We start from the raw sequence: 25,492 nt of genomic DNA on the forward strand, positions 1-25,492 counted from the left end.
TAATATTATATTACACCCCTAGGGAAGTAAAGTAAGAAATGTCTCAGAGCACATGCAATTGCTGGCCGAGGCGAAGCCGAGGTCAACAAACATGTGATCTAAGGCTTTCTTATTTATTTCCCGAGAAGTGTATACTATTTTTTTCTCCGACGAAGGCATAAAGCGAAAACTTCGTTTAGCGCAGCGGGGCTAAAGCTGACGCTTCACGCCCGGAGGGGAAAAAAGAAAATTAATACACCGCCCGTGAAGAAGTTTGAAAGCTCTAAACTATAATAGTTTATAGCTTTCAAATTTAGATTTGGTTTCTCAATTACTCATCGAACTCGGTGTTACTTAATCATAGTTAATGAAAAACTAAAATTAAGCATAAACATATACCGAATTTAGTAGGTGCGCATGTGCATTGTAACGACAGTGGCCTCTAGGTTAGTCGAAGTCATTTATTCTTAAAAAATTTTTTTTCATAATCATTTCTTTGTATTATTTTTATTGATTTATTATTGCATAAAGCTGATTCAGCCTTTATCAGTTAATTCTAATGTTCGTCATTCAAGTAGATTTAAATGTTGGAACATGACAGATTATCGTCTGTCAATAAGTGACACGGAAAAAAAATATTGTTACTAGAGCCATCTACTAGAGAGCTACTTGTAGAGCGTTACGACAGCAAAAAGTCGTCCTACAGTAACAATACTGTATGACTCTGGTAGATTTAAGACTATACACTCCGTATATTATATTGGTTTCACCCCGTTTTTCAAAAATCGAGTTTTCAACGGATGTTGACGTTTTGAGGTTCTAGGAAACTTCCTTTCGAAGAGCTCAAAATAACACGAAAATTACATTTTTGTTATACTCGCTCCAAAAATTCAACTTTTGAGCGTTGGATGGCGTCCGTAAAGGGACTCTTTTCTAGAGACTCTACCCCCTCCTTTTTTTTACAAACTTTGCGAGTACACCCAGACGAAATTGAGAGAGATTGTAAAAAAAAAAAGTCACATTCTAGTGTACCGATCAATGATTTTAAGTAAATTTTGAACAATTACTATTAAGTGGCGCTAATGTTTTCGCTGCTGGCAGTTTATTATGAAGCGGACTTAATGTTAATAAAATAACAACCACGTTATAAATAAATATTAATAAAAAGATAATTAATATTGTAACCGGGGGGTTTAGCCCAGGTCCAGTTAGCTACCCCTTTCCTCTTTAGAAAGGGCGCCACACTGGGACCATCTTCCGTTGGACGTATCCACCGAATGTTGAGGAAAGGAAACTACGCTGAACGTGTTGGTGCTGGAGCTCCAGTTTATCTCGCCGCTGTTATGGAGTACTTGGCTGCTGAAGTCCTGGAGTTGGCTGGAAACGTCGCTCGTGACAATAAGAAGACCAGAATTATTCCCCGTCATCTTCAGTTAGCCATCCGTAATGACGAAGAGTTAAACAAACTTCTCTCTGGAGTCACCATCGCTCAAGGAGGTGTCTTGCCCAACATCCAGGCTGTTCTTTTACCTAAAAAGACTGAGAAAAGCAGCTCTTAAATTTAATTTTCTCTCCATTCAAAATAAAAAGGGCGCTACCCCTTTCCTCTTTAGAAATCGCCACTGGGATTTTAGACACGGTGTCCCAGAAACCGGGGAAGCATGAGAGGGAAAAGACAGGGTCGTGAGAAGTCCGAGAAAGGCTGTAAATAAACATGAGAAAAAATTATTTATAACAATTAAAGTGATTTATTCAATCAATCTACAAACTTAACAATTTCCTTATAACTAACTTAATTGTGAGAACCTCTCACCTACGTTGGCCCTTGCCAATTATTCTTACAACTTAAACTAACTTAATCGTGAGAACCTCTCACCTACGTTGGCCCTTGACAATTTATTCAAACCTCGTCACTCCGACGGAATACCTTAAAATCTAAATTTTCCCTCGTCAACCTGACGGAATACCATAAAATACCAATTAATTACCTCGTCAACCTGACGGAATACCAATTAACATTATTTACCTCGTCAACCTGACGGAATACCAATTAAAGCCTATTCCCGACTGCGCCCCCGACTCGGACTTCTACGCAGCGGTTTCCTAACTTAATCCGTTGTACCCCCGACTCGGGCGTCTATACAACGTTTCTAAATACTCACTAAATTCCATACAGAAATCGTCCACCGGACGCTAACTTAATACCCACTTTATCCGAATTACTAATTATCTAAATTCCTGAAATTTTACGCTTAACATTTCTTTAATACAAAATACCAAATTCACTAATTTAATTCATTACCAAATTTTATCAATCAAAATTATTCAATTAAATTCATAACCTATTTTCTCAATAACTAATTTACTAGATTTACTAAATTAATTAAATTTAGCCCAACGGCCTAGAATTAATTTTACAAAATTTCAAATTTCAAATTCTACAAATTTAACAAGCCTCATTTAATATTCAAACTACATATATTCCAAAATGACCTTGACTATCTAAATTACACAAATGCTTCTACTATTTCAATTTTTACCAAGATAATTCTACTTAAATAATTTCCCATAACTAAAGGACTTGTAATAACTAATAAATGACGTTGATGAATAATTTACTTATAAAAGAACCCATACAGGAAGCCCCAGAGTTGAACGACGGGGCCATTCCTGGGACATTATTGGGAAGCCCATCTTGGCAAACCCTTACTGTCCCTTGCCCGGGCCATAACTGGGTAATTAGTTTTGGCCATTCCAATGATTACCCAGGCTTGGGCCAAGACTGAATAACCTAGCCTTGGCCAAGCCTAGAGTCATCCTAACTTGGGCCAAGTTTGCATAACCTAACCTCGGCCGTTCGATGGTAACCCTAACATGGGCCAAGACTGGATAACCTAGCCTTGGCCAAGCCTAGAGTCACCCTAACTTGGGCCAAGTTTGCGTTACCTAACCTCGGCCGTTGGATGGTAACCCTAACATGGGCCAAGGCTGAATAATCTAGCCTTGGCCGTTGAATGGTAACCCTAACATGGGTCAAGACTAGATAACCCATTTTTTATGAAAAGTCATTATAATATTTTCTTGCATCCAGGTAATTTATGTTGATTAGATCTGTCAGGAAAAAAAAAATTTATATAATTAAATGAAAAATAAAATTATATGTAAATTGTTATGCATATCGGCCGAGAAAAAAAAAACTTATGTTCGTCCAGTATTCGAACCACGAACTTTGCGAGGGCTAGCCCACTGAACTACCTGCTCATCCAAGCTCTTAGATGCCGTGTGAGGGACCTTAGTGAAAGTCAAATATTCAGATATCGAACATTTAAAATTTTTATGAAAAAAAAGTTTATTACTTATATAAACATGATTTATTAATTGTATTAATGGAAAAAAGAAATGTACTAGAAATTTTTTTCATTTTCTACAAATTCACAATTTCAAAAAAAATTTGTTTTATGTTAATTGTTGAGTAAAAAAATGAAAGGAGTAATTTAATATATTCAATAAATGTTGTGATAGATAATCGTTGCTCCATAATTTGAATACTTTTTTTTCTTATTTTTAAATGTAAAATTTTATAATGTTTTGCATGATACTGAAGTTATAGCTGACGACTGTTAATTTTTTTAATTTTTATAACAAATCGATAACAATAAAAAAATGCTTCTAAAAATTGCACGACTCATGATGCGAAGCATCAGAGAGTGCTTTACGATCGAAAAATTTTTTTCGCCTCATTTTGGCGGCTATTTTTATTATTATAGCCTTGTTAGTTCACCGCATCAAGATATTTTGCATACTATTGTCGAGATAATTTAATGGAGATTAATTCCATACTTTTTAAAAATTGATTTACTGCAATAGAATTTGAAAAAAACACCAAAATAGGTCAAAAAAATTTCCTGTCCGTCATGTGTGAAACCCGGAAACACGGTAACTTGTGAAAAAATCCATTATTTGAGTTAAATTTTTTTTTTTTAAATTCTAATCGACGATTGTAGGTTACTGAATGCAAATGATTAATTAATTCAGTGTCGTTTAATTGCAATTAATAAAAAACGAAAACTACAAGACTGTATATTTATATATATCCATGTAAAATTAACATGGATGGTGATATATCTATATCTATAGATATTAAGTACATTTTATTCCACCAGGGGCGCCTGTGCATCACTTTCATAGTACAGCTGTTATTTTAAAAATTTTTTTTTTTTTTTTATATTTTATAATTAAATGAGCTTTATGAGTCGTGCACTTTTGGATTTTCCAAACTTTTTTCACTTGTAATTTTTGTTAATTTTCACATGTGGAATTTTTTTATTAAATTTTTTTTATAATAATTTTATTGCTGAAAAATTCTAAAAAAATGTATAATGTCTGTCAACTTCGGTGTCATTGGTTTGCCTAGGGAAGGGGAACTTTTTATTTACGACGTGGCTGTACTAGTGAAGACTCATACCCGACCATTACAATAAAAATTTAAAGTTTTTTTTAGTGTTTTTTTAAAGGTGAGTCTAAAAATGTCTAGTTCCTATTCCCGTGTAAAAAAGTGGCGTGCGTTACACCAAAATGAAAAAGTTTCACTTGATAAAAGTGAGCCTAGTGAATCATGTAAACCTAACCTAACTGTTAACACGTGTGCAAGTGAAAACACTAGTGCTCCAGAAATATTACGTTTAGAAGAAAATAGTGAATTCAATAGTGTTACTGAACAAGATTTGGATGAAATCAGTGATGATAGGATCAGCAATGTTGATATTGAGGATACTTTTGAAGATCAGCAAGTTTTAGATGACAACATATTATCTAATTTACTACAGCAAAATAATGAAGAATCTACAACTAAAAAGACACTAAGTGAAAAACTTCGTTGTTGGACTTTAGATAATATAAATAGTTTAAAATTAAATGTAGTTACTCAACTGTTAACTGTATTGCGAGAAGAAGGTCATGAGGATTTACCCAAAACTGCTCATCAACTACTCGGAACCAAGCATTGTCGGCCCATGAAGACATTAACGAGCAACCGGGAAACATTTGGAACTTACATATATACTGGGATAAAAAAAGCCCTCCAGAAAATTATATCTCCTGATATTTATACTGAAAAACATATATCAGTTCAGATACATATTGACGGAGTGTCGCTGTTTAATAATTCATCAATTCAAGTATGGCCTATTGTCTTAAAAGTTGATCATCGTGATTACGACAGCAAGCCAGCAACAATTGCGTTATACTGTGGTGACTCTAAGCCTCATTCAGCAAACGAGTACTTGCGTGACCTTGTTGAAGAAACTAATGATTATATTTTAAATGGACTCGTTCTTAATGAAGTTAAATATTCATTTGAAATTTTTTGTATCGTTGCTGATTCACCCGCGAGGTCTTTTATAAAAAGTGTAAAAACTCCAGGGGGATTTTACGCTTGTAAAAGATGTACGGTCAAAGGTCTCACTAAAAATCACAAGCGCGTGTATCCGGATATCAATTATGAGTTACGTACAAGAAAGTCGTTTAAGGGGCACACCTAGTGTGAAATTTCGAAAAAGTCGATTTTTTTTTTTTTCATATTTCGGTAGATTACACCTTTAAAAATAACATATTAAAATTTCAAATCGATATATCAAATAGTTTTTGAGTTATAACATTTTAAAGAGCAGCCGCTCGGCAGCTAGAGTGTCATTAGCTGCGAGACGTACCTGAAGTATTGTTCAGAGTCTACTGTCTCTTCCAGCCCCTATAACACGATTCCAGTTTCTATTGTTGGCTCTCAGGTATACAAAAATATATCATTATAATAATTTCTACAAATTTCTAGAAATTTTTCGTTTACTGCCACGTAAATTATTTTCGGAGCCAGACACATTTAGTCTCATTGTGATCGTTGTATCGAGCGCATCATAATTTTACACGTGCTATTTTCTTGAAAATGAGTGATCAATCTTCATATTCAAATAAAAAAGAAACTCACAATGTTCCTAAGCATCGATCAATTGCGAAAAAACGCAAGTTTACCGGAAATAGATTTACATTTGAGCAATCTACTGCGAATACCAGAACGTCCGCAGAAAAGCTATTACAAAATAATGACAATAATGTTGTGATTGACCCATCTCATGGATATTGTATTTTGCAATTTTTATCAGTTTTTAGTGCAATTAGTAATTTAGTGGTGTGTAAAACCTGTCAAAAAAAAGTTACTTTCAATCAAGCAAGTTCAAGAGGCCTAGGGTTCAAAATTGCTATTATTTGTGAATGTGGCAATTCGTATATTAATTCTGGACCAATGATTAATAACGCATTTGAAATAAATAAACGTATTGTTGCTGTGATGCGTCTATTGGGCATCGGAATAAATGGGATAAATCTTTTCTGTGGATTAATGGATTTAGCATGCAAATTTTACGACCAAACTTTTGCGGGATGTTTTACGAATTTACAGATTGCAGCCGAAACTGTTTGTAAGCTCAGTATGCAGCAAGCTATAAATGAAGAAAAAGAGCTTACATTAAAGAAAGAAAATTCGGAGACAAATTTGACTGTTAGCGGCGATGGTACCTGGAAAAAACGTGGCCATACTTCCCGTTTTGGAATAGTTACGCTGGCAGGAAAATACAGCAAGAAAATTCTTGATTCATGCGTAAAATCTACATATTGTCAGAGTTGTGTTTTTGGAAGAAAAAAAAAAAAGATAGCGAACCTGAAGATTATGAGGAATGGCTATCATTACACGATGAAGAATGTGATGCCAATCATAAAGGATCTGCCTCAAAAATGGAAGTGGATAGTGTAAAAGACATGTTTGGTCGTTCCATTAGTAAATATGGTGTAAAATATACCCGCTATATTGGTGATGGTGATAGCGCTACCCACAAAGGACTTATAGATTTGAATCCTTATGATATTCCTGTTGCTAAATTGGAATGCTATCTACATGTGAAAAAAATAATGGGAACACGTTGCCGAAGTGTAAAGAACATTAATAAGAAATTAACAATACTCAAAACAACAATGAAAGCTACAACGGTTTACTTTGGCACTTTTCACCCACGCATCTTCATAATGGCTTCAAAACTATTGAATTGTCAAATAATTTTGCAACTGCAATATTTAATGACGGTTATTCGTCAATTTTGAAGATATTCAATGTAATGGGAGTGGTAGTTGGACCTGCAGCAAGAGATTTTGCGGCTCTTAAGGACGACACGAGAATACGAATCGCTGATTATCGCCAAAGGGCTTCTTCAAAAGAAGGTCGATCATCTCGAAGAAAAGCTTCTTCAGCTGAACAAGCCCTTTTCGAAGAAGAGGAAGGTGTATTATATGGCCCTGGAATAGCAGATTAGCTGTAAATATGATTTTAAACCACTTATAACAGTGGAAACGATCATTTTATCTTTAAACGCGTTTTTCTCGAAACAGCATTTTCCGAATTTGCTGCAGTGATTACTCAAAAACAAATGATCCGATCACTATCGAATTTTTTTACATGTTCTATATATAGTTCTCCGTACAATGACCTATCGATTTTTTGATCTGATCAAAAATCGAATTTTCGCAGGCCACAAACGACCAAAATTTTAGGTAAAATTCGACTATTTTTTTAAAACGCCGCCATATTGTCAATTTTTGATTTTTTTTTTTATCGTAGGTCATTGTACAGACAATATTATCTAGTTTAACGAGATATTTTTTTTAGATTTCATCCACGGAGAAGGCCGGAATCACTGCAGCAGTGAAGGACCTTTTTTTTTTCGCGCCGTTAGAGATCGACGATAACTTAAAAAATATTTAATTTTTTTCTACAAAAATTTCATTATGTATTCTTAAAACATGTATAAATATATTCTTAAAATTTTAAAATAATTGATAAAGTATTTTTTTTAATAAAAATTCCCAAAAATCACGTTTTTTTTAGGCCGTTACACTAGGTGTGCCCCTTAAGAAAAGAAAACAGCCAGATCATCATGTAAAAGACGAAAAGTGTATATTATTAAAATTGAAAAAGTTAGATCTAGTGTGTGATGTGGTATTAGATTCGATGCATTTATTGTATCTTGGCGTACAAAAAAGTATCTTGGAAAAATTACTAGTGGTGACAAAACATAGTGCTCGGTTGAAAAAATCTAAGACTGAAATTTAAAAAAAAATAATTAATTCCATATCAACAGATATTCCCCAGGAGTTTGAAAGAAAATTGTACGATACGGACCAAGTTTCAAAGTGGAAAGCCACTCAGTTTCGGTTTTTTCTATTATATATCGGACCTTTAGCTTTGAAAGATGTACTCTCGGAAAATAAATATCGTCATTATTTATTATTATTTGTCGCATGTAGAATTTTAAACGACGAATTAAACGCAGTTAAATTTGTTGACTATGCTCAAGATTAGCTAAGAACTTTTTTTGAATTACTGCCGTCGGAATATGGAGAAGATTCTCAAGTTCTTAACATGCATAATTTAATACATATTCCAGATGATGTTCGTTACTTTAAAGCTCCATTGAGCAAAATATCAGCATTTTGGGGAAAAAACTATATTGCTTTATTCAAACATTTAGTAAAGTCGCCCTACAAACCTCTTACCCAAATAGCAAATCGGTTGGAGGAATTAGAGAATTCTGATGACATGAAAATTAAAAAAAAAAGTGCGTTGTGTAAGTGCATCTACGAACGGTTTATTGAATCAGTTATTTATCATAAAAAACAATATTTCAAAGTTAAAACAGTTAATGTACGTGGTTTTACTCTATATTGTGATCATCCGAATAATGTTGTTCAATTGCACAACAATAAAATATTTGTGATTGACAGTTTGTTAAATGTACAAAGTAATCCTGCAACTGAAGAAAATATAGACTATTTATATATCTATGGTACGGTAGAAAATAGTAAGAAAGAAGTGTTCGATTTTCCTACTTCGTCTATTGACGTAGGCATGATGGAAGTTGTTTCATGGAAAAAACAAAAAATTATTGTAAAACTTGCTCATGTGAAGTGTAAATGTGTTCTTTTTAATGTGAATAATTCAAAAATTGCAGTGACTCTACTACATGTTTAAATGTGTGTACGGAAATAAGCATTATATTGAAAAATTTTGAAAAAATTTATGTTAGAAAAAATGATAGTGAAATTAGCCCACAGCTGTTAAATTTTAGAATTTTTTTAATGATTCTATTTTTGTAATTAAAACTTTTTTTTTTAATTTCACATTAAGAAATTTCTAAAAACTATTAGTGTAAATTTTTTAGTATAATTTATTAAGTAAAAGAAAATTTATAAAAATTGATAGTTGACGGCTAACTTCAATTTCATTAGAAAAAATTAACTTTTGAAATTGTTCTAACATTTTCTTTAAATTCTAAATTTTAAACTATAGTGCTGTGAATTATTTGAAATACTGATATCCTAACTTTATTTGTGATGAATAATTTATTATTAATTATAAACAATAATTTTGTTTTTTTTTTTTAATTTAAATCGTTATAATTTTTAAATAAATTTTAATGAATTAAAAAAAAGTAAGTTAAGAGACAAAGAAAAAATCGCTTTTTTTTTTGTTGAACAGTTTTATTCTCTGTTTATTTTATTTATTATTATACTTGTGTCTTTTCCACTAAACTATAAATCTGAGAAACATAAGTATAGATGTTTAGATATACATACATTAATATAAATATGTATATATAAGTGCGTACGTGAGAAAACAATGAAAAGAGTTGTTAGTTATTGGCCCGTTTCGTGCAACATTCGTGTGAGGGGGAAAGGGGTGTCATTTTACAGTGGGATTCAATATCAATCGGTGACTTGTTGGACTTTCTTATGTTTAGACAGTTATAGTTACTTAGTCTTATCTTATGAGTTCGGGAACAGACAGTGAATTTCAGCCTTTTTACAATTTGTGTGTGGATTATAAAGCGCTAATTTGTGTAAAATAATTAAAATGTCCGATACGCCAAAATTTTACGCAGTAGTCGAATTCGACGAAATACTTGACGGGAAAAAAGTGGTCGAATTAGTTCCGATGTCTTGGCTAACCTGCAACGAAACGTTATGTTTTTGGCCGCCTAAAAACCTAGAACACAAGTTAAGGGAATTAGTTAAGATTCAAGCTAATGCTGATGATACGTGGGATAAATATCCTATCGAGATTATCACTAAAGTAAGTAAGTAAAACGATGCATCAATTACTTTCTTTAAATGATCTTGTTCATTATTTTCTAATTAACTTATAATACTATGAAGCTGAAGACAATATCAGAATCGCTGCCAACGAATCGAAAAGGTATTTGAAATTGTTTTATTGATTAGCCATTATTTAATTCGCAAAAAGTTATCACACACTAGTAGTAAATTACAATTAGTAAATTAACATTTATTGGAAGCCTACTTCAAAAAATTAAACAATAAGAAATTGCTTTGGTTATCAAATGCTACCGGCAGATATTTTAGTAAAATTTATTATTATTATTATTATTATTATTATTATTAAATGCTCAGGGGGGTTATCCCCGGAGTCCGATTCTCCGAGGGCCCAGCCTGAGCTCCATCCGTTACTGCTGGACCACTCCGCACAACAAGGCGGTTAGTGATCACAGCAGGCCAAAGTCATTTCCCTTAAGAGACGGAGAGAACCAAGTATAACAGCCTTCTGCATCCTAACTGCCAAAAACTCAGCTTTTGATGAACAAGCTGGAACTTTGGCAAGTGAGGATATAAAAGACTGTTTCATCCCTCCTAGGACGCCAACAATCAGGACGACAAGCTTGACACGGTAACCTGGGTAAAGTTTGCCAATTTCAAACAGGAGATCCTGATATATTTGTCTTTTGTGCTCTTCTTTGGCTGAGATGTTGTATTCAGCCGGGGCCGAGAACTCAATGACATAAATGTCACGAGTGGCCTTGTCGAAGAGCACAATATCAGGTTTGTTGTGATCTATTCGTCGGGTTGTTGCAAATGGCATGTTCCATAAATTTTGCAACTGTCATTCTCAACAACCCGGGGAATATCTCCTGGCAGATAAGGCAGCACTGGTGTCACGTCAATACCGTAGCAATGACGAAGATAGTAGTACAGTACTCTCAGGGCAGCATTGTGACGCTGGATATATGCACCTCTCGCCAGCACTGGACATGCCGACAATAGGTGCATAAGCGTCTCCGGATGTTGTCTACACCTCCTACAGGACGTGTCCGGAAGCTGCACCTGGAGCACCTTGCTACGGTACTCAAGAGTGTTAATGACACCATCTTGGCAGGCAAATACGAACCCTTCAGTCTCGGACATCAGGCCAGCTGACTTTAAGAAGGAAAACGTCAGCTGGGTTGACAAGCCATGATCACGCACGTGTTTAAAGAACACGCTGTGCATGGACTTGTCCATCAGTTCGCCAAGGAGTAGTTTTTCCTCGGCGTTCCTGATGACGCTCTTAAATTCCTCCTTTCGGAGTTCCATAAGAGCGTTTATTTCTCCAAGACCAAGGATTCTTGCCGCATATATTGCTGCCTTATACAAGAATGACCCCTTATGCGCATTTTCATGTTTATGTACAATTTGCATAAGAAAGTCATCCTCGTCTGCAGTGAAATTGACAACTTCGTGTGTTAAACCCAGGACCAAACGGTCGTGAAGCCGCTCCAAACTCTGCAAACCTCTCCCACCGATGGACCGGGAGAGGTATAATCTGGCGACTGATGAATTGGGGTGCATGCTCCGATTCATATTAATGATCTTACGGGTTTTGATGTCGAGATCTCGTAAATCCTTTCGGGCCCATTTCAGGACACCGAAAGAGTATAGTAAGACTGGGACAGCGAGCATGTTAGTAGCTGAGACTTTGTTTTTGCCGGAAAGTTCGGAGGACCAAATGTTCCGGAGTCTCCTAACATACTCGCTCTGGAGAGTTGTTCGGACTTCAGAGACCGCATGCATGCGGTGCTCTTCCATTCCTAGATATCTATACAACTCCCTGGCGTCTAATTGTCTTAAGACACTCCCATCTACTAACTCGACATCATCACCAGTATCAGAGCACTTACCCCTCGCCAGATGTACGACCGCACACTTGTCCAACCCAAAAGACATTCCGACATCTCGAGTGTACTCTGCTACGATGTTGAGGGCTGCTTGTAGATAATCTTCATCAGCACTATATAGCTTCAGATCATCCATGTAAAGCAGATGGGTGATCGAATATTTTCGATCACCCGGAGGCCCCACAGAGTACCCACGAGTTTTACGGAGAGCAACAGATATAGGCAGCAGTGAAATGCAAAACAGCAGAGGGCTCAAGGAATCGCCTTGGAAGACCCCTCGTTTGTACTCTACAACTCCGGTTACGTGCAATGCGTTTCCACTTCCAATGTGAAAACGCGTTCGCCAGAGCTGCATTGTACGCCGAATGCATTCCACTATTTCGGGATTGACTCCCAGGCATTTGAGTAGATATAAAATCAACTCATGTGGAGTTGAGTCAAATGCCTTGCGATAGTCAATCCAAGCCATTGACAGGTTGCGTTGATAGTAGATCGCATCTTGTAAGACGCATCGATCCACTATCAGGTTCTCCTTGCAACCTGCTGGACAGGCCTCTTTTACTGCCACGTTGTTCATATATCTGTTGCCATACAGGCTCTATCTGCTGCAAGATACGGTTATTTAAAATTTTTGTAAAAATTTTATAAACCGCATTCAAGCAGGTGATAGGCCTGAAATTCTTAGGGTCAGACAAGTCACCTTTTTAGGTATCAGTACGGTTCGCCCTTCTACAAGCCAGTCCGGAATCGGATCGTCAGCTCTAATGTATGATGTAAATATGCGGGCCAGATGGAGGTGGGTAGAAGTAAACTTCTTCCACCAGAAGACATTAATGCCGTCTGGTCCCGGGGCAGCCCAATTTTTGCTGCCATTTAGAGCTGAACGAACTTCATCCACACTGACTGCAGGGCTCTCTTCATCAGCATTCTGTTGACGGTGTTCCCGACAGAATACTTTGAAGTCGTGCAGAGCTGGAGTGTTGGCGTTCACGTTTGGTTGATCTCCATACAACTCAGTCCAAAAAGCTTCCACCCGCTCAGGTGTTGGATAATTCCCGGTAACATCGGTCTTTGGTGTCAGAAACCGTGAAGGGCTGGATCGAAACAACGAGTTGTCGACCAACCGCTTCAGCCTTTTCTCTAATGACTTTTTAGCAGCCACTAGATTATTATTATTATTATTATTATTATTATTATTATTATTATTGTTGTTGTTGTTATTATTATTATTGTTATTACACTTATCGTTATAATTTTTAATACTTATAATATTTTCATTATGGCAACCTTTTTATACAACTTACAGATATTGTCGATTTCAATGGTGTAGCGAATTTTCTGGAAGGTGTCGTCCAAAAAGAATTTAAAAAAATGAGGCAAAGTCTTGAGCTCTCCATGACAGATAAATTCAAACAACTTTTGAAAACCATTCAATACTCGGCTGAACCACCAGTGAAACAAAAAGCCTGGCAGGACCTTGGCAACACTTTAGCATTTGATTCTCTAGTAAATTTTTTAGCTTTCGAAGAATCTTTAACAAAGGATAAGCAGAAAAAAAATTCTCTGGTAGTTAAAAAAATTCACAAATTACCTACGACTTATTAAAATATTATTTACTAATTATTTAAATATTTCTAATCATTCATCATTAAGAAGTTATTTAAAAACAATTTAAATATTGTTTGTTTAATTATTTACAGATTGATGTCTTTCAAATGATAACGGCTGGGTCAACTAATTGCGAAAACGATATTAATCAGATAATGGGAAAACTGATTAAAAAAAATGTTTCGCTACTGTACAGTGGATGCGGAAAAAAAATCAAGGGCGTTGGAAAAAAAAGTTTTAAAGACACGGAATCTTTCAAAATCATGGAAGGTAAGTTAATGGTTGATTCAATATTAATCTTGATTTTATAATTATGTTTATTGTTCTAGAATTTCTCCGTGCTAAATATCATGCATCTCAAGGAAAACTGCATCTCAAGATAATCAGTTGGGTGAGTCGGTTTTTATCAGGTGCCAAAGACAGAGAAGGCGGCCGAGCTCACCGTGAAAATAAAAATATTCAAGTTACAGAATAATTATGATTTACAATAACAGTCACTTAGTATTTCAATATCACAGAGTAATTTAATTTCAATTTTTTATCGTTACTCATAACTTTTTACACTCTTATAACTTTTTACCATAATATTCATAATTTAGATATATGAAAAGTTTATTTTTTCACTTTTTATTTTTGAGAGCTTTAAACAAATTATTATAATTTAAAAGAAAGATTTTAATATAATTATAATTGTAATTATAACATTGTTCTCAAAACAGCATTTAAAAATCAATGCGATAAAACATTAAGATAAAAATTTATTTTTTTAATATTAAAAACTATTTAAAAATAAATATAAATTAAGATAAAAGATGTCACAAAAGATTGATCTTAAAATAGCTTGTTACATGTAGTGTAGTGAAACTTTGAATAATTTTAATAGACATAAAATGTTATTTTTTTGTTTATTATTTATATAATAATATATTATATTAATAATATAATATATATTAAATGCAAACAAAAGTTGTAATAATTAGAAAAATTCTTATATTTGATGATATTACTTTAGAATTATATTATTAGAATACAAATGTTAAGTAATATTTAATATTAAGAATTATTAAATTATAATAAAAAATGAACAAATATTCTAGTTTTGTAAAAGATTGATCTCAAAAGAGCTTGTCAAACGTATTGCACTGAAACTTCAATAGTTTAAATAAATAAAAAATATTATTTATATGTTTGTGCGGATAAGTTAAATATATTTAAATTTTGTTGTTTATCATTAAGTACAGATGAAAGTTGTAATAATTTAAAAAAATTTCTAACATTTCATAATATTACATTAGAATTACAGTATTAGAATATAAATGTTAAGTAAAATATGATGTTCATTAATTATATGGATTATAAAAAATAAACACATTTATACCCGTAAGACTGTTTATTCAATAAATAAATTATTATTATTATTATTATTATTATTATTATTATTATTATTATTATTATTATTATTATTATTATTATTGCATGGGTTAATCGTCGGCAGTTATACATGGGCCAGAATTAGAATTTAAGTTTGGGCCAGTGGTGGCAGTAATGCGTGGGCCAATAGTGACAACCAAACATGGCCTAGTTTCGATTACCTAGCCTGGGCCAAGATGGGCCAGCTTGGGACAGTTTTGGTTAACAAGCATGGCCCATATCTGGCCACCACGCTTGGGCCTGCCATGGCAATGATGCCTGGGCCATCCTTGGCAATGAAGCCTGGGCCAATGATAACAACCAAGCCTGGCACCCTGTTATCATCCCAGACTTTTACCAAAGCTGGGCCAAGATAGGCTTACAAGCTTGGGACAGTTTTGGTTAACAAGCATGGCCCAGATCTGGCCACCACGCTTGGGCCTGCCATGGCAATAATGTCTGGGCCATCCTTGGCAATAATGCCTGGGCCAATGATAACAACCAAGCCTGGCACCCTGTTATCATCCCAGACTTTTACCAAAGCTGGGCCAAAGCGGGTTTACAAGCATGGGCCAGAGATGAACAGCATTGCGCCAAGCGTGGCCCATATCTGGCCCTGTCGTATTTTCCTGTATGGGAATCTACTAAACTAAAAGTGACATCTGAGACAATAGCGATCATTAATTGACAAAATTTTATTACAGTTAATTCGGCCTCTCAATTTTCAAATTCAAGCTTGGCCTGAAATAATTGTAATAATAATACCTGACTTAACTTTTACAACTCTCCAAACGTTGAGTGATGTCCTGGTGGAAACTGGCGAAATCAGCGGCTGGTTGGTCTCTCTCTCGTCTTCAATGAACTATCTGACTCCAAGTAAAGGGTTCCCAATTCCGGATCGTACATTGACTTCCTTCTTGATGGTCCTAAATCTTGATGAAAGAATTTACTACACAGCACTACACTGACTCACTGTTTTGCCAAAAGCCTCACTGTCTCAAAGCGTCACTGACTCAAAAGCCTGGCTCAAAAGATGTTACTTGTTCCAAGGGCTGGCTCAAAAAAGCGTTACTTGTTCCAGGGCCTGGCTCAAAAAGCCTCGATGTTTCTTTTGTCGGCTCTTTTATAACCCTTGACTCCGAGTTCTCGAACTTTCCTATTGTCAACCCCGCTTCGTTTTTGGGGATAGCTATGGGGACTTTCGATTTGCATGCCCGGTGACAAGTCTGAACTACTTGTCAAAAATCGAACGGTAAGGGAAAACCCTCATTTATCGTGGCGTCAATAAAGTGGTCGATAACGACCATGGGAAGTTCAGTTTTCCCTGTCACAATATAAAATTATGTTTTTTTGCCCTTGTGAAACTTCATAAGATTTAAATATGTCATTGTTTGCCTCTTAGTCCTCAAAAGTTAAACTTATGGAGCGATAATAATAAAAAATATTGTAAGTCATTCGGCCGTTTCATGGCGATTTTGACAACGAATTTTTTTCGATATTCGTAAAAGAAACTTTTTTTTCCTGACAGCTCTTTTAATTTTCTAAAATATATTTTAACGTTATTTTCTACAATTTAAGAGAAAAAAAATTTTTTTTATTGAAAAAACAAAAAAAAATTTTTTTTCTACCTTTTTTTACAGTAATTTTTATCGTCATTGTGCATCACAATAAATTTTTTCCACATCTACGATTTCTTTTTCTAACTTTTTAAGTAATCAGGTTATTACTGATCAATTTCTTTTTATGTTACCTTTATTTTTCAATTCAGCGACGTTTCGCCATGGATTATGACTTTTTCAAGCATTTATTACATACAAATATAATTACATATTAGCAATATTTCTTTACATAACACATTTTTACAAAATTTTTAAATAATATGAAATTTAGAAAACCTTTAAAAATTATTCCAAAATTCTTATTTAGGAATTTCTAAAAAAAAAAAATTTTTTTTTAAATTTGTTTTTAAATTTTTCAAAAAATCCTTCCGAAAGAAATTTTAACAAAGTTTAAAAATTTTTAAAATTAAAAAAAAATCTTTTTAAAAAATTTAAATTACAACAAACTTTTTCATAAATTTTAAGAACATTAAACAATATAAATTAAGCAGAACAATACCTTGAATAATTAATTATTAACATAAACGTCAATCATTTTCAGTATTACATTAAATCTTTTTTTTACCTTAACATTATTTTTACTCAAACGAAACCCGTCAAAAACTATTACAAAGTTTGAAAATTTTTTTGAAATAAGATTCCGCATATTTGAATCTCTATTAACTTAAGATTTCCTTAAGTACTCCATTTGGCTCTCTGCCCCCCGCTCCTACAAGTATATACAATCCCTACTAATATTATAAATGTGAACGTAAGTTTATGATCTTTGATATTTATCTAAGAGCTTCAACGCGGGCAAAGCCGCGGATAAAAGCTAGTTGTATGTAATTTTTTTACCCGAGAATTTAATAAAAGTATCAAATATGATGAACTAAATTTTTTTATTTATTAAATTAATATACCCATAATCTAATGATTATTCTTAAATCTTTCTGATATTACCGAGGTAATTCTAGCAAGTAGTATTAACAATCATTATAAATTATTCAAATTCTTAATTAAAGATCTTTGCGACATTTAAAAATAATGACATAATCAACGAGGTCAAATTAATAAAATCACATTTATAATAACCATTTTCTGCGTACTGATAAAAAAAAAAAAATGATCGAGAATAGTTTAAAAAAATCTACAAGAAGAACATAACATAATAATAGGATATCGCACACATCAATTACAACTCATGTCAAGTCATCAAAGGTAATTAGTTTGCGTTGGGTATATAAGGCAAATTATTTCACAGTTCGAATATCATTTTTCTAATCGTACATAACACGAATATTATATACTTTCCGCAACAATGCGTGTGGCTACTGGAGTACTAATTGCATTCGTTCTGGCTGTGGGCGTAAGAATTTTTAAAAATTTATATCATCCGTAAATTTTAAATATTAATTTGATAAATTAGTTTTTAAATGAATGTACATCATATTTAATATATTTTGTTATTAATATTTTTTCTTTACAATTCAGCTACTCGGAGGCAATGTAGAAGCAAGGAATTTAGATATTGTAAAGAGATGTGCCTCAGAAACACAACTCAGTGAAATACCTATAAAGGATATATTTAGTCATGGACAAGAACCTAATAAAAACATAAAATGTTTCATTGCTTGCATGGCTAGAGAAGATGATGTTGTACGTATACTTTGGTTTTTTTTTTTTTTTTTTTTTTTTTTTTTTTTTTTTATTAATCAATCACATGAAAATATGATATAATTAATTGATTAAAAATTTTTTTTTTAGATTGTTCACGGAAAATTCAACAAAGACAAAATCTTCTCGGCGATTCCAGATGATTTTCCAAATCGCGATAAGGTTGTAGAAATGTTGGCAAAATGCAGTGACCAGAGTAAGTTTTATCACAATTATTTGAACATTTCTTAGTTATTTTCTGAGATAATTATATCCTTCTCCACGGCAAAAATATATGTTTAGCATTCAAACAAACATAAAAAAAAAATAGGAAAAGTTTCGGTGTAGTTCGAAAAAAACGCTTTTATTCGATTTCTTTTGTCAACGATAACTCACGAACGAATCAACCGATTTTGACCGGCTCGACCGATTGATCGATCAAGCTGTTTCAAAAGTTATTAAGAAAAAACGATTTGAAAAAATTTTTTTTCATAGTTTTTTTACATTGTAAAAAAAAACCGGTGTAAGTCCATGCGGTGTACGGTGTTAATTCCGGTGTTAAATTCAACACCGAAATCGGTGTAGCAGTAACAACGTTCGCGGTGTAAATATATTTTTTTGGTGTTAAATCGGTGTTATAGATTTTCCGGTGTTGATAATATTTTGACTGACACAATTTTTATAATTAAGGGGGATAGCCACTGTGACGCTGGAAAAAATAGGCAATTTTCGGGAATTTTTTTTACTAGGATAATAAAGGAATTTGGGGATCGGGTTTTTTTTGTTTTATAAAGTATATGTTGAGGATAATTCTCCTAAATTTTTATTCAAAAATATTTTGTTATCACAAAGTTATAAACATTTTTGTAGAGCACCAAAAAAATTTCCCCCTCCATTGCCGGTACTGTAACTCAAAAACGGATTATCTGAAACAAAAAAACCAAACGGCATTTTAATCTATAGGAATGTCGCTATCGTCGCACGTAGGGGATTTTGAAAATTTTGATTTGAGAAAAAATGGCGCCATATTGAAAATTTTTTCGTCTTTTTCCTCATTTTTTGGACTCAAACAGCCTTAAAAAATCTTAAAAATTAAAATTTTCAAAATCCCCTACGTGCGACGATAGCCACTAAGTAGACGAATACGGGGAAACAAAAAATTGAGAATCGGTTCATATTTACGAAAGTTACAGTACCGGAAAGTTTGAAAAAAGTCGTTTTGAGAAAAACGCGAGTAAAGTTTTAAGAAGATTCTCGCAACTTTAAAATCTAGTCTTTCACAAAATATTCATACTCACATCAAACTATCAAGTCCTGGGCCATATGAGGGTTCTTCCTCCTTATCTTTAGTATTGACCTTGACTTTTTTATTTTTTTACTGGCCGTTTCCATGCGGCTTTCAGCAGCTTTAACCCGAGTAGCGTCGCGCTCAGCGCAGTATGAGTAGAGTGTTGGTCCTACTTTAACATCGAGATTCTCTAATATCTTCAGAGTTACTAGAGCCCCATCATTGAATGTTATTGTTGAAATATATAAAGCTATTTCAACAATAAGGGAATAAGAAGAATTTGTTTTTGGGGCGAGCTGCCACACTAATGCATTGAAGCTTTCATTATTATTTTGTGTAAACCCACCGACACATCGTTCCAATAACTCTGGATTCGATAGATCTTCATAAATCGGTATTAAAGCTTCCGCAATATCTGCAGGAAGTGGTGGTTTTTCAACTAATGAGTCCAAAGTATTTGTTGCCACAGCTTTTTGAAATTGACACCACGAATTTGCACCTTCAGGACAAAGAAAATGCTGCGGATCTTCGGGTGATGAAAACTTGTGATAAAATGTTTGCCAAATAGCATTATACATCTCATCAACATCATTAGAATGACGTCTGATTGCTAAACCATAATACTTTGTAAATTCATTAATTGCTTTGTCCGTTAATCGACCTTTCCCACCTAAACTTTTCTGTGTATTTTCTTCTTTTCCTGTTTTTGTCTTCTTGTTAGTTCGTTGCTTCTTCAAAGCCCTTAGTCGACTGCCCATTCGTTTTTGCACGTGATTAATACATTCCTTTTTTTTTTATCTTCACCATGTCCCCATACGGTTTAGCATCACAAATATTTTTATACGTTTTAGTGTCACCATCACCTATATAGTTTACATACTTAACGTTATGTAATAACTCTGATCGCATAAACATCTCTTTTATTCCATCTACCTCCATTTGTCCAGAAGAATTTTCATGGTTTATTGGACAGTCTAGAGTGGTCTTGCATAAATTGATCGTATTCAGCTGTTCCTTTTTTGAGCTCATTAGCGCACACATCTTACAATAACTGGATTTCATACTTACATCTACGATTTTGCCAGTGAAGTAACCAATTAGAGAAGATATACCAAATGAAGATTTAAACCCTCTTTTCTTCCAACTACCGTCACCGGAGACAGAAATTCCAGGAATGTCATTGGATTTTAAATGCTTGCAGGTTTCTTGGATTTCTTCTTTAGCAGCTTTTTTCAACACTAAATCACAACAGTTTCTAGCTGCATTTCTGATTTGTGTGACCAGACGATCGTAAAAGCTATGGAACATTGGTCGTGGTAAATCCATGAAAGCACAAAATCTTTCAGCTCCAGATAACCCAATACCAATTATCCGCATTGCAAAGATGAAACGGCGATTAATTTCATACGCATTCTTGATGAGTGGACATGAATTTATCAAAACTGGATCACATTTTTGCAATTCACAACTAGTTTAAAACCTAATCCTCGAATACTTGTCTCAGTAAAGTTTACATCACCACCACACTTTTTACACGATACACAGCCACTTAGTAAATTAAATATCGAAAAAAATTTATAATTTTGTAGCTAATACTCGAATCAATTGTACAATCAGATTTTTGTGATAATTTCCTCTTGGAAGCACTATCACGTCGTTGAGAGCCAGTATTTTTTCAGTTTCATATCTGTTGAGCGGTCGATTAAATTTTTTCCTGTCGTTTGGCAGTTTTCTTTCGTTTTTAATAACTTTACTTTGTTTACGATCCATTATTTAACAAATTTTTTTGTTAAATAAACAAAAAAAAAAGATCAGAAGATTTAAAAAAATAAGTAAGTAAACAATAACGAGTACACTAAGAAACTCAATAAATTAAAGAACGAGTGTGTATTCATACAAAACAACTAAACTATGAGGTACAGTATCTCAACAATAAGAAAAAATATACGTTAAAAGTCAAATAATTGTAACGGTTGACAATCGTGAGGGAAAACAATCGCCAACCCGTACGAATCAAAGACGGAGCGAGCAGGCGACGTTTTCGTCGAAGCGCCGCGCGTAAAACGGTCAATCGACGCGCTCTTATAAAAATGACTATAACTCGAAAACTATTCGGAATTTTTCTATAAAATTTGAAATACATAATTTTGAATATATAAACTTCAGTTTAATGAAAAAAAAAAAAAAATTTTTTTTCCGAAATTTTACAGTGGCTATCCCCCTTAAACTTTTTATGTTTGATAATTAAAAATAAATAATCAAAAAAAGTAAATATTTAACTTAGAAAGTTTGAAATAATAAAATATTAAGTCGATAAAAATTTTTAATTAAAATATATACACTGTAAAAAATTTCGATGTAAAAATGGGTGAAATACTGATGTGAAATTCTCTCGATGTAAATTTTCGATCCGTGTTACTTTAACACCATTATTAAAGGACAATTCTAGAACATCATATGAATAATCGGAAACTTCAAAATAGTGCATTTTAGTAATTATTTCATAACTTTTAAGTATTTTTTTTAAGATTTTCGGAATATTTCTCAGATAATTTTAGAATCAATGCAATTTATTTGAAGCAATTTAGTTGAAATTTTGTCCTTAAATCTTACGTGGAACCTTTTTTGAATAATCTTAAGTCATTTTTTTAACTATTTGAGAACAAATTTTGAATACTTTTAAGACATTTTTCGGATATTTTTGAGACAATTGTGGAAAATTTGTTGGAGGATTTTAGAGTGTTTTTACAACAAATTTGAAACATATTATATTTTTAGAACAATTTTACGATAATTTTGAACGTTTCTTAAATGATATTCATAGAGATAATTTATTTTTGCACACCGATAGAAATTTTAACTTGACTCAAGAGCAAAAATCTTGAACCAAGAACACCAATTGGAAGAAAATGAATTTCTTGAGCCAAGAGGAAATATTCTTGAGTCAAGATAATTTTCTTAATTCATGAGAATCTATCTTGACTTAAGAATTTTTCCTCTTGACGCAAGAAATTCATTTTCTTCCAATTGGTGTTCTTAGTTCAAGATTTTTGCTCTTGAGTCGAGTTAAAATTTTTATCAGTGCACAGCTGTAGATTTGTCCCGTAATTAATGGATGAAAAATTTTTTGGACAATTTTAGGACGTTTTTGGGACAATTTAAGAATTTACGAATTACCTATTCACGGTGAAATTCAAAGAATTTTCTTTTACAGTCGACGCTCTCTGTATTGGACCTCTCTGTATTTGACCACATTCTTCCTCTATATTTGACGATTTTACACAGCTCTTATGGACAAGGACGAGTCAAATACAGAGAATGGTCTTGTACGGGTGAGTCAAATACAGAGAGCGTTGACTGTATAATGATAATATAATGCTATTATGTAAGCTATGGGAGACTATGTGTTACAATATGAGTTTATGTGCAAATGAAATATCAGAAAAAAAAAAGCAAAGTTATCAAATTATTAATTTATTGCGTTTAAAACATCCATTATATTGTTAGCTTGTTTTATAACATTCATTAAATCGATTTCTGCGTAATTTTATAAATTAAAAATTTTTATTACACCGATGTTATTACACCGATTTAACACCGGATTCTTAACACCGCAAAAGAACACCGCTACACCGGTGTTAATATCCAGGTGTTACATAGCGGTGTTAAAATGAGTCCATTTTAACACCGCTTTTTTTACAGTGTAAGATTCCTCAAAATCTACCGGTCGGAATCGGTCCAAATTGTATTCAAAATCTAAGTTTGGCCAAGCCTTTTCAAATAACGTTTTTAATTTTCTTGGCGGGAAGTTAAAAGTGTTAAACATTAAAGTCAGAAATTTTTGACACAAAATTTTTTACTGAGTACTATCGCCGGAAAGAGATATAAGTAATTTAATGTTTTCATTTATGCAGGATTAACATTTTTTTATACTTTGATAAATTTCAATCATATATATTTTTTCCGTGAGAGCTCACTAAAAGTAACCCATTGTAAGAAAAATTCAATACTTAAAATATATTGTAATTACAGAGGGATCCGACGACTGCGAGACAGCTTATCTCGGTGTCAAATGTCTGCGTGATAATAGGGTAAGCCCACCAATAATATATCATATGTAATGAGTGTCAAATAACAAGATGACATAATAATAAATAATCATACATCATACATTGTTGTACAGATACCACTTCCGTTCCTGTTGGACACTGGAAATTAAGTGTTTCTGGGAACTTGAATATTGTTTAAGATGGCTTACGATGCCGACAATTAACCGAAATGAAGATTATGGAATGAAATAATAATAATAATAATAATAATAATAATAATGATATTAATTGTTATAATGTTACAATCAATAATGTTTTATAGAAATTAATAAAATAGAAAACCAATAAACAAACACTATCAGCAGAAAATAGATACTTTTTTTTAATGAATAATATCACACTCATCTATTTCTGAGTAAAGACCACAACAAAGTAGAACATTGATCTATAAACAATGTGGTTGAGGTACTGCGATGCGATCTTTAAGAGCGTATTAAGTGTTTTACTTTTACCGATTTGAGGAATATTTTTCAAATGCGTTGTTTGAGGGTTCTCGTGGATAAAAAGTTGTGAAACTTGGCCAAAATAATCAGAATACCATTCCGAAGAATATGAGACTCTCTATTTTGACTAGTAAATTTTTAAAAAATATTATTAATTATTTTTAAATTCAGCGCGTATCGAGGGGTTATGGCTGACTATTAAAAAACATTAAAATAAAAATTTTCTGTGCATGTTTGATAAAAATGGTAACCGTCAAATTCAAGATAAGTACCTGATCAATTTTTTTCAATACTTGGTTTGAAAATTTATTATTTCATAAGCTCAAACAATTTCTTTAAAAATTAAATTTGTTAAAATAATTGAAATTATCCGTAATGTCAATCAAAAACATCTGTTCAAAAATTTTATAACGAGTCACGAGATGGCAGTGAGTGTAAGTGGGTAATTGAAATTAATTAAGATTTGTGTAGCTAGATGGCACTACAACTGCGAATTAAGCTTTCTTCTTGTAAATATCTTTGTCTCAGTATCCGGCAAAGGATGAAAGACGTAGCGAGAATTTTAAAGAATGAAAAAATTTAATGTATTTATTGATTATAGCACATTATTAAAAATATGCCGCGTGAATGCGGCGTGGATGATTTTCAATTGATTTTCTCTCTCTAAAGTCAAATTTGCTCTGCGAAGGGAATTTTATTTACATTATCAATAAAATATAAACTGCTTGGAGTAATTATTGAATAATACTAAAATAATAGTTTTTAATGATTTTATTAATGTACAGTCCATATTTATAAATTTTTAACATTATAATTACTGTACTTTTTTTGTAATTTTTATGAAAATTTCAATTTTTTTCCTACAAACGAAAGAAAATTTTATTCTTGCATTTGCATTTTTTTTTAAATATTAATTTATTGAAAGAGCAAATTACTCAAACTGCTCTTGCAGATAATTTTTCACTTCCCGCCAAAAAAATTGGAAATTTCCGGAAATCGGGAAGGTATTGGTTTTATCCTGTTTTTCGAAAATCGAGTTTTCATCAGATCTCGAAGTTTGAGGTCCTACACTGAAAAAAATAATCGGTAGAGGCTACCGATTGGTAATCGATAGAGGTCACCGATTTTTAGTCGGTAACCTCTATCGATTTTAATCGGATGCCTCTACCGAAAAATCGGTAGCCTCTACTGATTTACATTTACCGAATAAATCGTTCTTGAGACCTATAACTAAATTATAAATGACATGTCAACACGATTTTCATGTGACAGGCAATCTTTTATTAAAAAGTTGATGTTACTTTTTCATTATTGTCGCTCTGTATTGTTATGGCAACCACTTTGGCAACGATTA

The 25,492-nt window shown here is 33.1% G+C and overlaps 5 protein-coding genes across 6 annotated transcripts; 4 read left to right on the forward strand and 1 right to left on the reverse strand.

Moving 5' to 3' along the window:
- Positions 1-947: 947 nt before the first annotated feature.
- LOC141528173 (histone H2A-like) lies at positions 948-2,784 on the forward strand. Its single transcript, XM_074244085.1, has one exon. It carries the CDS (start codon positions 1,257-1,259, stop codon positions 1,536-1,538), a length of 282 nt encoding a protein of 93 aa, XP_074100186.1. The 5' UTR covers positions 948-1,256; the 3' UTR covers positions 1,539-2,784.
- A 1,265-nt stretch (positions 2,785-4,049) lies between these two features.
- Positions 4,050-9,412, forward strand: LOC141528168 (uncharacterized). Of its 2 annotated transcripts, none has more exons than XM_074244080.1 (3): positions 4,050-7,572; positions 7,688-9,051; positions 9,368-9,412. In XM_074244080.1, exon 1 carries the CDS (start codon positions 4,506-4,508, stop codon positions 5,517-5,519), a length of 1,014 nt encoding a protein of 337 aa, XP_074100181.1. In that variant the 5' UTR covers positions 4,050-4,505; the 3' UTR covers positions 5,520-7,572; positions 7,688-9,051; positions 9,368-9,412. The 2 variants fall into 2 exon arrangements, with proteins under 2 accessions (XP_074100181.1, XP_074100180.1); XM_074244079.1 differs by having other exon boundaries at positions 4,050-7,336.
- Positions 9,413-9,473: 61 nt separating this feature from the next.
- LOC141528240 (uncharacterized) lies at positions 9,474-14,411 on the forward strand. The gene is made up of 5 exons (XM_074244184.1): positions 9,474-10,150; positions 10,234-10,273; positions 13,333-13,592; positions 13,727-13,904; positions 13,964-14,411. Exons 1-5 carry the CDS (start codon positions 9,932-9,934, stop codon positions 14,107-14,109), a joined length of 843 nt encoding a protein of 280 aa, XP_074100285.1. The 5' UTR covers positions 9,474-9,931; the 3' UTR covers positions 14,110-14,411.
- Positions 14,412-17,861: 3,450 nt separating this feature from the next.
- On the forward strand, positions 17,862-24,004 carry LOC141528171 (general odorant-binding protein 56h-like). The gene is made up of 5 exons (XM_074244083.1): positions 17,862-18,011; positions 18,137-18,301; positions 18,410-18,515; positions 23,619-23,677; positions 23,770-24,004. Exons 1-5 carry the CDS (start codon positions 17,964-17,966, stop codon positions 23,803-23,805), a joined length of 414 nt encoding a protein of 137 aa, XP_074100184.1. The 5' UTR covers positions 17,862-17,963; the 3' UTR covers positions 23,806-24,004.
- LOC141528170 (uncharacterized) lies at positions 18,989-20,667 on the reverse strand. Its single transcript, XM_074244081.1, has 3 exons — positions 20,655-20,667; positions 19,597-20,560; positions 18,989-19,224 (listed from the first exon to the last, which is right to left on the reverse strand). The coding sequence occupies exon 2, from the start codon at positions 20,342-20,344 to the stop codon at positions 19,598-19,600; it is 747 nt and encodes a 248-aa protein (XP_074100182.1). The 5' UTR covers positions 20,345-20,560; positions 20,655-20,667; the 3' UTR covers positions 18,989-19,224; position 19,597.
- Positions 24,005-25,492: the final 1,488 nt, after the last annotated feature.

Source organism: Cotesia typhae, unplaced genomic scaffold (assembly GCF_013202065.1).
Source record: "Cotesia typhae breed Kobodo isofemale line unplaced genomic scaffold, CoteBio_Ctyphae contig_43, whole genome shotgun sequence".
NCBI classification, from domain to species: domain Eukaryota; kingdom Metazoa; phylum Arthropoda; class Insecta; order Hymenoptera; family Braconidae; genus Cotesia; species Cotesia typhae.